This window comes from Osmia lignaria, chromosome 15 (genome assembly GCF_051020975.1).
Source record: "Osmia lignaria lignaria isolate PbOS001 chromosome 15, iyOsmLign1, whole genome shotgun sequence".
NCBI classification, from domain to species: Eukaryota; Metazoa; Arthropoda; class Insecta; order Hymenoptera; family Megachilidae; genus Osmia; species Osmia lignaria.
The window spans coordinates 2250406-2261078 of record NC_135046.1 but is presented as its reverse complement, the minus strand read 5'-3'; the positions used below and the strand labels follow the sequence as shown (position 1 = coordinate 2261078).

General features: G+C 32.4%; 3 protein-coding genes across 7 annotated transcripts; 1 reads left to right on the top strand and 2 right to left on the bottom strand.

Annotated features, from left to right (window-relative positions):
* The first annotated feature begins 73 nt into the window (after positions 1-73).
* LOC117600368 (E3 ubiquitin-protein ligase RNF123) lies at positions 74-6500 on the top strand. Of its 5 annotated transcripts, none has more exons than XM_034315720.2 (12): positions 74-1050; positions 1288-1575; positions 1781-2040; positions 2109-2431; positions 2494-3438; positions 3505-3641; positions 3716-3816; positions 3981-5113; positions 5181-5509; positions 5591-5756; positions 5836-5976; positions 6037-6500. In XM_034315720.2, the coding sequence occupies exons 3-12, from the start codon at positions 1943-1945 to the stop codon at positions 6363-6365; spliced, it is 3702 nt and encodes a 1233-aa protein (XP_034171611.2). In that variant the 5' UTR covers positions 74-1050; positions 1288-1575; positions 1781-1942; the 3' UTR covers positions 6366-6500. The 5 variants fall into 5 exon arrangements, with proteins under 5 accessions (XP_034171611.2, XP_034171609.2, XP_034171613.2 ...); XM_034315718.2 differs by having other exon boundaries at positions 1279-1575; XM_034315722.2 differs by lacking the exon at positions 1288-1575.
* Positions 6469-8470, bottom strand: LOC117600372 (sodium-coupled neutral amino acid transporter 7). Its single transcript, XM_034315735.2, has 4 exons — positions 8337-8470; positions 7796-8156; positions 7474-7723; positions 6469-7411 (listed from the first exon to the last, which is right to left on the bottom strand). Exons 1-4 carry the CDS (start codon positions 8437-8439, stop codon positions 6755-6757), a joined length of 1371 nt encoding a protein of 456 aa, XP_034171626.1. The 5' UTR covers positions 8440-8470; the 3' UTR covers positions 6469-6754.
* LOC117600374 (bolA-like protein 3) lies at positions 8336-10001 on the bottom strand. The gene is made up of 4 exons (XM_034315738.2): positions 9796-10001; positions 9442-9568; positions 9265-9353; positions 8336-9208 (listed from the first exon to the last, which is right to left on the bottom strand). Exons 1-4 carry the CDS (start codon positions 9835-9837, stop codon positions 9143-9145), a joined length of 324 nt encoding a protein of 107 aa, XP_034171629.1. The 5' UTR covers positions 9838-10001; the 3' UTR covers positions 8336-9142.
* Positions 10002-10673: the final 672 nt, after the last annotated feature.

The window sequence follows — 10673 nt, the reverse complement described above, 5'->3', positions numbered from 1 at the left end:
AATAATGCACGAATATTTAACAATTCGACGTCAGCTTTAGGTATTTACTGATAATTCTGCTATGAAAAATTCAACGAAATAGGAAAAAAGCGATGTAACACCTCAACGTATTCATGCCCTTTTTCCTTATAACCCATTAAACAAAAAAAAAAGATTATACTCAATTAAATAATATACGTACAGTAACCCGATATTCAAGTATTCTATAATTATACTCGGAACAAAAAAAATTCGGAATGGGCATAAAGGGAGGTATTAGGTACCCGATATGTCGGATTTGGGTAAGGTTAGAAGAAGTCGGGCGAGTTCGGCTACACCAGGGTGCTTATGTATCGGTCTGAATCCGTCCTACTTTTTTCTAACTTACCCGACACATTCGGTTGTCCTCACACCCCTAATCGCAGCCCAAAGTAACAAGAATTGCGAATTCAGTTAGGGTGACTAACTTAATACTCTTTATAGTTACTGATTAAATATTAGTACTAAATATTATCACATTATACCCACCGCAATGAGAAATACCAAAGCCAATGAAATATTGTCCCTTTTTTTTTCTTTTTTTGAATGTATCATATTTGTTGGAAGAACATGCTAAAGCTTCAATTCCTACGATGCGTTCGTTTTTATATTTCACAACGAAAGTTACATTTTTATAATAGTTTTTTCTATACTCTATTATATCGAATTGTTATTTGTGAGAGGATTCAGTGTAACTTAATACGTAATTTAATCTTGTTACGTCTTTATGTCAATTTGACCTATTCAGCAGAAACAGGAGCTTAATTTGACGATTTTCCGTTAGGGTTACTGATATTAATTTCAATAAAGAAACTTGCAGGCTGCACTAGCCGTCTCATGGAATAATTTTGAACACTCCTAATTTAATATTTGTACATACAGTACCGAGCAAGGTATGCATTCCCAGAGAAAATGGCGATGTCCCAAACTTTCCCCTTCCCGGGACTCCGACTCCTCTTCGGAGGTGACCTCAAGGAGAATGACGATGATAATTGAATTGATACTTTGCTTGATGCTATACATTTGTTCAAGGTATTTTATTTGATTTTTAACCAATTTTAAAAAAAGAAAAATTCTCTTTTTGTCAGTTAACGAAAAATAAAAACTTAAATGAAAATAAAATCGAAGACTTCTTTTTTAAAAGAAGTTTAAGTGTATTAGTTTTCACGTTAATTTATCACGTGTTTCAAATGTTTCGAAAACCATGTATTTCCTAGTTATTCACTTCGTTTTCCTGCAAACTATAATGACATTTCAAAGATGTTTCAGAACCAATCCCAGAAAGTGACAATAAACTAATAGAAAATGTGGAAAAATAAATACAAGATATAAAATCAGTTTCAATATTATCGGTTATCTGTAAATATTTTTGATTTTGCTTCGTGCAATATAGAAAAACGTTTTGAAATAACTTAGTAATTTTCCGTGTATTACTAAATCCTGAAAACGTATAGAGGAAGAGTAGGAAAAGGTATATTTATACTTACTCCTAACTACTGCAAATACCTGCTGATCAGCTGATGTCAGCTGATATATCTATATATTGTTAAAGAAACGGTAGGAATATCGATGTATTTCTCGATTGTGCATGTTTATTAACGATAAAAATACTTTTGTTAGTTACCGTATTGACCATCATAATTGTGATGTCATTATTTCATTAAATTTAATTATTATTTAACATTCCTTTTGATTTCTTAAACAAGACGTATATATGCATGTAGCTATCGGCGATTATCTCAATTCATTGTACTGTTTGCAGATTGATAAATCAAAAGTGTTAGAAAAATAACACAATGTTGATTAATACATCACATACATTCGAAATAGAATACTGACCAGCAAAGGAAACTATCATTTGTAATTCTAAAATTTGTTCATTATAAATGTTTTCAATGCTAGAAATTGATAAAGGCTTTTGGATATGGAGATCAATGAAATTGTGAGAAACATTTTTGGATCCGATGTGCCCTTAGAGAGTCCTGTCACAAAATCTAAGAAGGAGAGCTTAAAACATTCAAGGTACTTTTAATAACTCATACCTTTTACCCTTAAATCAATATTTATTCAAATGTACATTTATATTTTAGGATATCAATTAATTTAAATTCTATAAATCAGTATATTGAAACTACCCTTGGGGAAAATGCTCCAATTGAAAATGTCCAAGATAATAGGGTTGGTCGATTGGGACCAAATGTGGTCAAGTTTGATATATCAACACACCAAGGGCTTTTTATAATTTCACCTAATAGACTTAGCGTTAACTCTCAAAGTAACTTCAGTACAATGAAAGCAAATGTAGCAGTGTATAAGGGAAAGTGGATGTATGAATTGCAGCTTGGATCTAAAGGTCTCATGCAAATTGGTTGGAGTACAGCTAAATGTGAATTTAATCAGCAATTGGGAGTTGGTAAGAGGAAATTAAATAACAATCATGTAATTATTTATCAGTTTTAACAAATGTATTTTCAGGAGACACTGTTAATTCCTATGCGTATGATGGAAATCGTGTTAGAAAATGGAATGTAGCTACGCATAAATATGGAGAGCCATGGCTTCCAGGAGATATTATTGCATGTGCAATAGATATGGATAATGGAACAATTGATTTCTGTAGAAATGGTAGAAACTTGGGTCGAGCATTTGAAAATATAACAACAGGTGCTGGTTTTGCATATTTTCCCACAGTGAGCCTTGCACTGACAGAAAATTTAACAGCCAATTTCGGTTCTACACCGATGCGCTATCCTATCGAAGGGTACGAACCTTTGCAAGCGGCACCGAAGCAACAAATAGATCAGGCTACACTGTTATTTAACTGGTTTCTGAGAATAACAGAAGTGATAAACGCAAGACAGAATGTGAACGATGAAAATACATTACGTGACGGGAATATGAGCGTTCAGGCCTATTTAATGTGTCTTACGAGATCCGTTGTAAAACACATAGGACCTCTTGTTACTGTACCATATATCGCAGAATATATTTTAGTTCCATTTATACAACAACTTTCTGAATCGAAAACAGATCCTCCTCTGTTGTTAACTTGTTTAGATTTGTTCTGGACATTTCTTGAAGAACACGAAATGAAAGTGTGTTTAGAAAGTACAGTTATGTATTTGTTATCCGCATTCAGACACGTTTCTTTGTTACTTGAATATCCTGATCAGTGTAAGAGTTTGCATCTGTTGACAAAAATCTGTCAACATTCGTCGACACGTCAATATTTATTGCAACATTTACTGTTTGATCGAGTAAGATTTGCAAACTTTATGCATGTTAAACCACTTGACGAAGGAGGTCTTGCCGATGTGGTTAAAGACGTATGGTGGGAAATGAGTCCTACGGACTCAACGATCGAGGTTAATAAAGCAAGTTATTTCAATGCCTGTGAGAAAATTAAGACTGCTATATCTGGTACGACCAACATACGTACTTTCAAAATTAATACAAGTTCGTGTACTAATAATTTATGTTTTGCAGAAGTAGAAACATTGCAAGTAGAATTACTAGTGATTCTGCTTAATAATTCCGATGGCAATGAAAAAAAGCCGACGTCCAGAGCAATATTCTTAAGGAAATTAAAACGTTTTGTTCAAGAAAACCTTGACACGAGTCGGGTAAGTATAAAAATGATCAAATTTAGTATTATAATTTTCGGCAGTACTTTTACAAATAATAATTGATACTTTAGACTCTACCGATCACGTTATGTTGTTTTCACCGACTTCTGGTTGCATTCAGAGTTTTATGGGACGCTGAAGTGGGAACATCTCCGGTTTATATACCTTGCAGGTAAACTTCCATTTAATTCATTTACAGTTCCTTTAGTGCGTGTACTTTTTATTAACTTCAAACAAAGGATACAACAATAAATGTTGCTTTGTGTATGTTTGTAAGCATTATTGAGCCGTATTTAATTTACGTAATAGCATTTCCTTATAAATTGGAATGGGCAGGGCGTTCTACGACGCGTCGATTGATCACTCTAGAACTGAGAGACTGGGAGGAGTCTTGTCCCATTTAAATAAAACGTTCAGGAATGAATTGCAACAATTATTAGGACCTGAACACGAAGTAATTACCGCAATGGATCAGGCTCAAGATTCGTCCAATGTACATAACAGAACAAGACTGATGGATTTACCTATAGTTAACCCAACGTTCTCTCGAGTAACTGGCACGGACGCATCGGGTCAAGGAAATTCGATGATCTTTGAGAGAGTAGGATACTTTCCATATACAAGGGAAGACAGAAGTCCGCTTCGCTTAGGCCCCCTAAATCCAACAACTTCCTTGCTTGAACTACTCGACAGCATAATTTTATTTTATCACATAGTAGCAAAGAAGCAGTTGGCAAAGGTGGCTATTCTTAGAAACAGCATGTCCGAGTATATCACTGCTATGCAAGATACAAAAGCAAAGTTGGAAAAAGCAAAGAAGAAGAAAGATCCTATGTTTCAATCGATTCAGCAAGAACTGTTAAGAACAATAAACGTATTCAATACTAAATTAACAGAACAAGCAAGACACATGGCATGGATCCGGGCTGCTGTTTACTCAAAAGAAAAACAATCACAGATAGCGTGGCTTCTAAAAGTAGTCGAGTTAACTTTGAAAAATGCCAGCCTAGAAGAAAACATGTTTAGCTTTGTACCTGATTTCTACTTGGACGCATTGGCCGATCTGTGCGTTGGTCTAAGGAATCACATGCATCCAACAGCATCCATCGAACAAGTTCCAAATTATAGAGAAATGTTTCTCGACATAGCTGAATTTCTTTGCGAACATTTCATGGATCCACGTATAGTGAATGCAAACTCAAAAAGCTCGTTGCTTCTGACGTTGGCTGGATTCGTGTTCAATCCCCTTACCTTGGAAATTTTGGAAAATGTACCGGAAGAGAGTAGAATAAAAGTTGTGACGAATTTATTAAAATCGTATGACAATAGAGCATGGGCTGAATCAAATTGGATTCTAGTTAGATTTTGGCAAGGTAACGGCTTTGTTTTCCGCTACGAAAAGAGTCCACATCTGTCGAAGAAGGTTGGACCGAAATTGCTTCAACAAGAATCAATCTCTCAGCCTATAAGTACGTAATCATTGTTTTTAATAATTATTTGAAAAAAAATTGGATAATCGGTATCTTTGTCTTTTAGAACCGTGTCCATCCGCCGTGTACCAGAATCACGTGAGGGATGTATTACTAAAGAATCCACAAGCTACAACGAAACTTTTAAATTCTTTGTTAAATCAATTGAACTGGGCCTTTTCTGAATTCATTGGAATGGTACAAGAAATTCACAATGTCTCGTCGAGACCTGAAAGAGTCTTCATTGAATCTAGACAATTGAAAATTTGTGCTACTTGTTTTGATTTAGCTATTTCACTTTTAAGAGTGTTGGAGATGATTGCTACAGTGGCTCCTAGTATTTTTAACAATCCGTCGCAGTTTTCCAATGAAAATTTATTATCCAGGTTATGCCAGGTACGTTCCTCGGGTTTGCTCGTTGACAGAGATGGCTATGCTGTTTAATATTATTTTATTAATATTATATTACCTTTACAGTTGCTGTGTCAAGTGTTAAACAGAATGAGTTCGCAAACTAGCTGTTTCCAACATATTGTATTATTGGAAATCCCGGATTTAGAATCGGTAGATCATTTTCCAATACTAGCAGCGGTTGCTGGTATCTTATTAGCTCTACTTGACGAGGATATGGCCAATTTTAAATGTAAGAATCCCCTTTAACTGTTGGATCAATAGAGGATATGTATAATATAACTTGATTTAAAGAAAATAAATTTTATTAGCGAAAGGGTTAACGGAGATACCAAAGGTCACTCAAACCTTACTGATGGAACCTAGTTTTCAAATGAGCTCTCTTTACTTCATGTTAGGAGATTCAAAGGTTAAAACGGAAAAAAATATAAAACCATTTTCTTTTGCAAACTGTAAGTATGCATGAATAGTATTAAGCATGGTTAATAATAATTGTACAATATTTCTCGCAGATCCAGATGATGTAACGAAGGAAGAAATAAAAAAGGTAAAAGATATGATTGAATATTTAGACAAATGCCGTGCCATTTTGCCAGATTCTAAAATATTAAGCGATGACGATAGTACCTGTACGATATGTTATGCATACCCTGTCGCAGCAACATTTGAGCCTTGTCATCATCAAACATGTCGTATTTGTATCGATCGACATCTCTTAAATACTAGAGAATGTTTCTTTTGTAAAGCAAGAATCGATAAAGTTGTAGATCTTTCTGGCAACGTGTTACACGATTTTAGTAATGAAAGTGCATTAGCAAAACAATCTGAAGAATTGTCTTGATGCAAATGTTATAAAGTTGTTATGAAATTAATTCGATGAATAAATTCTTGTAAAGATTATCACCTTCTAATTCCAAAGAAAAGTAAACGAACTGTACAAAATATTATGTATAATTCTATTTATTTAATATATTTTTTGTTTCAAGATATATAAATACAGTATAAAAATAAAATTTCAGTTTCTAAAAATTTCCTGGCACAACCCATCAGATATGGCAATGATTTTGTACATACATCAGTCTTTTCTGACTTAATACTAAAATTAAAATTATACATTGAGCAAACTTTTGAAAAGTACATTATTGCAGACTATACGTTTCGTCTTGAGATCGGTAGTTTGCAGGAAATTCTCTTACATAATATTTTTTCTATTAAATTCTGAGGAACAAATTATTTACACAAACTTTCTCTTAGCTGTCTAAAACCAGTTACTAATGATGGTTTATGCGGTGCTGGAGATAAATCTTGTATACATTCGATTAAAATAACACCCGATACAAATGCACCTAGTCCAGTAATAAAAATGGCAAAAATTATTAGCAAGCGATCTTTATTCAAGTGTAATTCTGAATCCTTTAAAAGAATGCTTTGAAACAGGCAAATACCTGGAAAAACGAAGATAAAAAGGGCTGATAATGTCCCTAATACATTAATAACTGGTGAAATATCGGGTACTACTATCGCGATTATCAAAGATAATGTATACCAGATCAATGTTATAAAAACTCTAAACTTAACATTTACGTTAATATCCATTCCAAGCAGATTTAAAAGAGCATCACGGCCACAATATAGTATAATTGGATACGTTGTAAAATTTTTAACCGCTATAAATATAATGGCTAAAGTGAGGATTACACTTTTGTCTGTGTATCCTTGAAGTATATCGCTAGGAACTTTTCCAGCACCAAATGTTGCATATCCACATATTCCAACCACTGTATAAGCGATAAAACAGATAATCATACTCATTACGGCACAGAACGTAAATTTTCCAAGTTTTCGATCCTTCATACAAGCATACATCGGTATCGCTGTCATGTGACTCTATAAATGAAGGTTAATGTTAATTAATGTATTACTATTGCTATTAAAATTTTTATACTTACTTGATAAGCAAAGCAAATTACTGGAATTATTTGAAGTGTTTCCAAGTTATTATCTGGCCATATTTTCATGGGATTAACAGGAGATTCAGTTTTTGTAAAATTTTTGTAAATAATTAACCATATCACATACAGAATAGTTATACAACCAACAGAACTAGCATAACTTAAAATATCCAGTCTTTTAAAAAAGCATAAGGGTAATATAAATACACTACACATTACAGCTGTGATAAATGATCTAGATAAATACCTGAAATATCAAATATGTTAACAATAGAAGGTTTAATAAAAAAAATTGTATATGTAATTTAACTTCAATTACCAAGTATGACAATAATTCAGTCCATAATATGTTGCTAAAACTCTATCAAACTGATCACCAATAACTATTAAAAATGTTAAACAAGCTCCAAAACTGTATATTATAATACATATAGCACATAATAAGAATGATTTATGCCCATAAAATTTAGAAAACATATCCTGCATAGAACAGGTATTTGTAACATCACTACAATTTGCTAAAATTATGAGCGCAGCTGTGATGAAAATTAGAAAAACAAATTGAGTAATAATGGATGTAGCCAATCCTCCAGCTTTGTCAAAGGCTTGTGGAAAATTCAAAAGGCCTGCTCCAAGGGTAGCATTGGTGATTAAAAATATTGTGCTTAACACCTTTGTTCCTGCAAACATACAATTTCTGTAAAATTCCAATTATATTCTGTTTGATAAAATTACGGCATTGCCACAAATTGTCGTACCATAATGTAACAAATGCGATAATATTATCAGACAAACGAATGATACAACACACTTTATTCATTGAATTCTAATATAAGTGATTCCAAAACAATATAATATACCTGATCGGGAGGTTTCATCACGGGTAGACGAAGGATGTGGTGCAGTACATAATAACATATCATTGCTAATAAGTTCCTCGGTTTCACCGATTAAATAATTCATGGCAAACGAGACTACAGATCGAGCGGTTATTTCTGACTAACAATCTATTTCGCTCTTATCTGAAATTATGCTTTCTCCCAAACAAGAAGAAGACATTTATCAGTAATGTCTACAATTTGACTGAACTGAGACCAAAGGTCATTTTAAGAAAAAACATTTCGTGTTTATTGTTTTAAGACAAAAACAGTATATTCTGTGTATACAATAAATATTACGTATATATGCATATATACGTTTAGAATTTTTGTAAATGCTATTTAATACAAAATTTTTCATAATTATTTTCGCATGAAATCGCTTTATAAAAATTGGGAAGTTTATTAAATAATAAATTATAGTATCATATCGTTTTTGTTTGAAACCGGTTGGAGGTTAGGTAGAAAATGATAGTAACCGAACTACAGAAGACATTTTGAATATTTAAATTATTTTTTAATAGCATTTTTGAAAATTAAAGTTCATTATTAACAAAATATATTAAATTATTCAGTCTGTACATATATATACATCCATGTTTGCTGCTAAATTATTCGATTTACAATATATTTATATATGATTCAGATCACTATAAAACGTTAACTAATGTTGTCAATTTATTTGATATTTGTATAGCGATATTTAAGCTATATGTATACATAAATATGTAAAATTTACAAAACTTTGTTAGATGCAAGAAATGGTTCTGTACAAAATTAAGGATCATCTATGATTCAGGAACACTTGTGTATATCCTAACACCATGCATGTCTTTAATCTCCTCCTTAAGTGCCTAGAAAAATACGAGATGTTAATTAAATATTAATTTTCAATTCTAATGACACTTACTTCATTAATCATTCGATGTTGCTTAACAGTGTTCAGTCCTTTAAATTCTGCAGCAACAACATTTATTTCAAACATAGCACCACATCCTCCTAAAAGAATAAATTGTGGATGTAAGATTTCAAAAAGAATGTTATAGATGTCAAAAACTTGAAATATCTTTTTAATAACTTCTTCTACCTGATACATCATTTACTTCAATAAGCTTAGCATTAGGAAATTTATTTTTTAAAATTCCTATCATTTTTTGTTCAGCTTGTTTTCCAGCAAGTGCTCTGTTGGGTCCATTCCATACCCTGGATAAAAGCTGCAAAACTTTCATTTTATTCATCTTTCGCATTTTTAAATTAATTTATTGTGAAGTGTTTTATGGGTAGGGAATGAAAGAAAATTGCATATTTCTTCAAATGTTAGAATTGGACATTTAATGACTTGACTTCAATGTATTAAGCTTACATTGTATGTTTTAATTATTATACAATTTTTGTAATATAAAAACTTTGTTACTTAGATGAAATCGTGTTTTTTACCTACCGAAATATTACGAAAATTTAACATAAACACACGACCGAACATAGTTGCTACGATAGGTCGTGTTAAACGTCGTTTGTTTCTATATTTCGAATTTATAGTGTAATAATTCTTTACTGGAAATAATTGAAAAAGATACTAGAATAACGCCGCATGGACACGAATATTTTGCAATCAGCTGATTTGTAGATCTATGGTGGCGGCATCTATCCGTAACTCCAACACTTTATAAAACAAAATGGCATCAAAAGCAAGACAGAATAAAAATATATACTATACCGCAGGTCACCAGAGTCCATAACTGCGAAAAGACCAGTTTTCGTTCTTCGCGCATCTCCAATGCGCATCTTCGCCCTGATTGGCGATACTTCCAAACGAAGTGGAAAGCGATTAGCAGAGAGCTCGCTGCGTTCCCCCACCATCTTCCAACCTGCGCGTCGCAGTTATGGACTCTGGTGAACTGCGGTATATACACAAAGTATTTTATTACTTTATTATGAACGCAATGTGTAAATTATATGAACGTATGAACGTGTGTGTAAATTATGTAATCGTAGATTTATTTATAATTTATAATGTAATATACATACATTGCATCTTAGAATGCATACAATTTTGTTTTTATAAAGTAGTATGTACTAGTATCTGTACTAAATACATATCTTGAGGTATTAAAAATTGAATTGTGTAAAGTATCTAAAGATAGAAAATGCAGTTTCAAGTAGCTAAAACCTATTTCTATTTTTAGATTCTATTTTTTCATTAATCAATAATAATTCTTGATCAACGAAACATCCATTCATAAATTTGAGAAACAATAAACTTAGTATATTTATTATTGTTTCAGCTTCTGCAACTGATGAGTACAATATCAAAAATAC

Excerpts from the sequence above, each read along its gene's own strand:
- LOC117600368 (XM_034315722.2), top strand. The coding sequence starts at position 1,943 with ATGGAGATCAATGAAATTGTGAGAAACATTTTTGGATCCGATGTGCCC. Across the intron at positions 2,041-2,108 it reads GAGAGCTTAAAACATTCAAG|GATATCAATTAATTTAAATT; the intron begins GTACTTTTAATA and ends TTTATATTTTAG. Across the intron at positions 5,114-5,180 it reads ATCAATCTCTCAGCCTATAA|AACCGTGTCCATCCGCCGTG; the intron begins GTACGTAATCAT and ends TTTGTCTTTTAG.
- LOC117600372 (XM_034315735.2), bottom strand. The coding sequence starts at position 8,439 with ATGAATTATTTAATCGGTGAAACCGAGGAACTTATTAGCAATGATATG. Across the intron at positions 7,724-7,795 it reads CTGAATTATTGTCATACTTG|GTATTTATCTAGATCATTTA; the intron begins GTAATTGAAGTT and ends TTGATATTTCAG. Across the intron at positions 7,412-7,473 it reads TAATTTGCTTTGCTTATCAA|AGTCACATGACAGCGATACC; the intron begins GTAAGTATAAAA and ends CTTCATTTATAG.
- LOC117600374 (XM_034315738.2), bottom strand. The coding sequence starts at position 9,837 with ATGTTCGGTCGTGTGTTTATGTTAAATTTTCGTAATATTTCG. Across the intron at positions 9,354-9,441 it reads TGAAGTAAATGATGTATCAG|GAGGATGTGGTGCTATGTTT; the intron begins GTAGAAGAAGTT and ends TTATTCTTTTAG. Across the intron at positions 9,209-9,264 it reads AACATCGAATGATTAATGAA|GCACTTAAGGAGGAGATTAA; the intron begins GTAAGTGTCATT and ends GTATTTTTCTAG.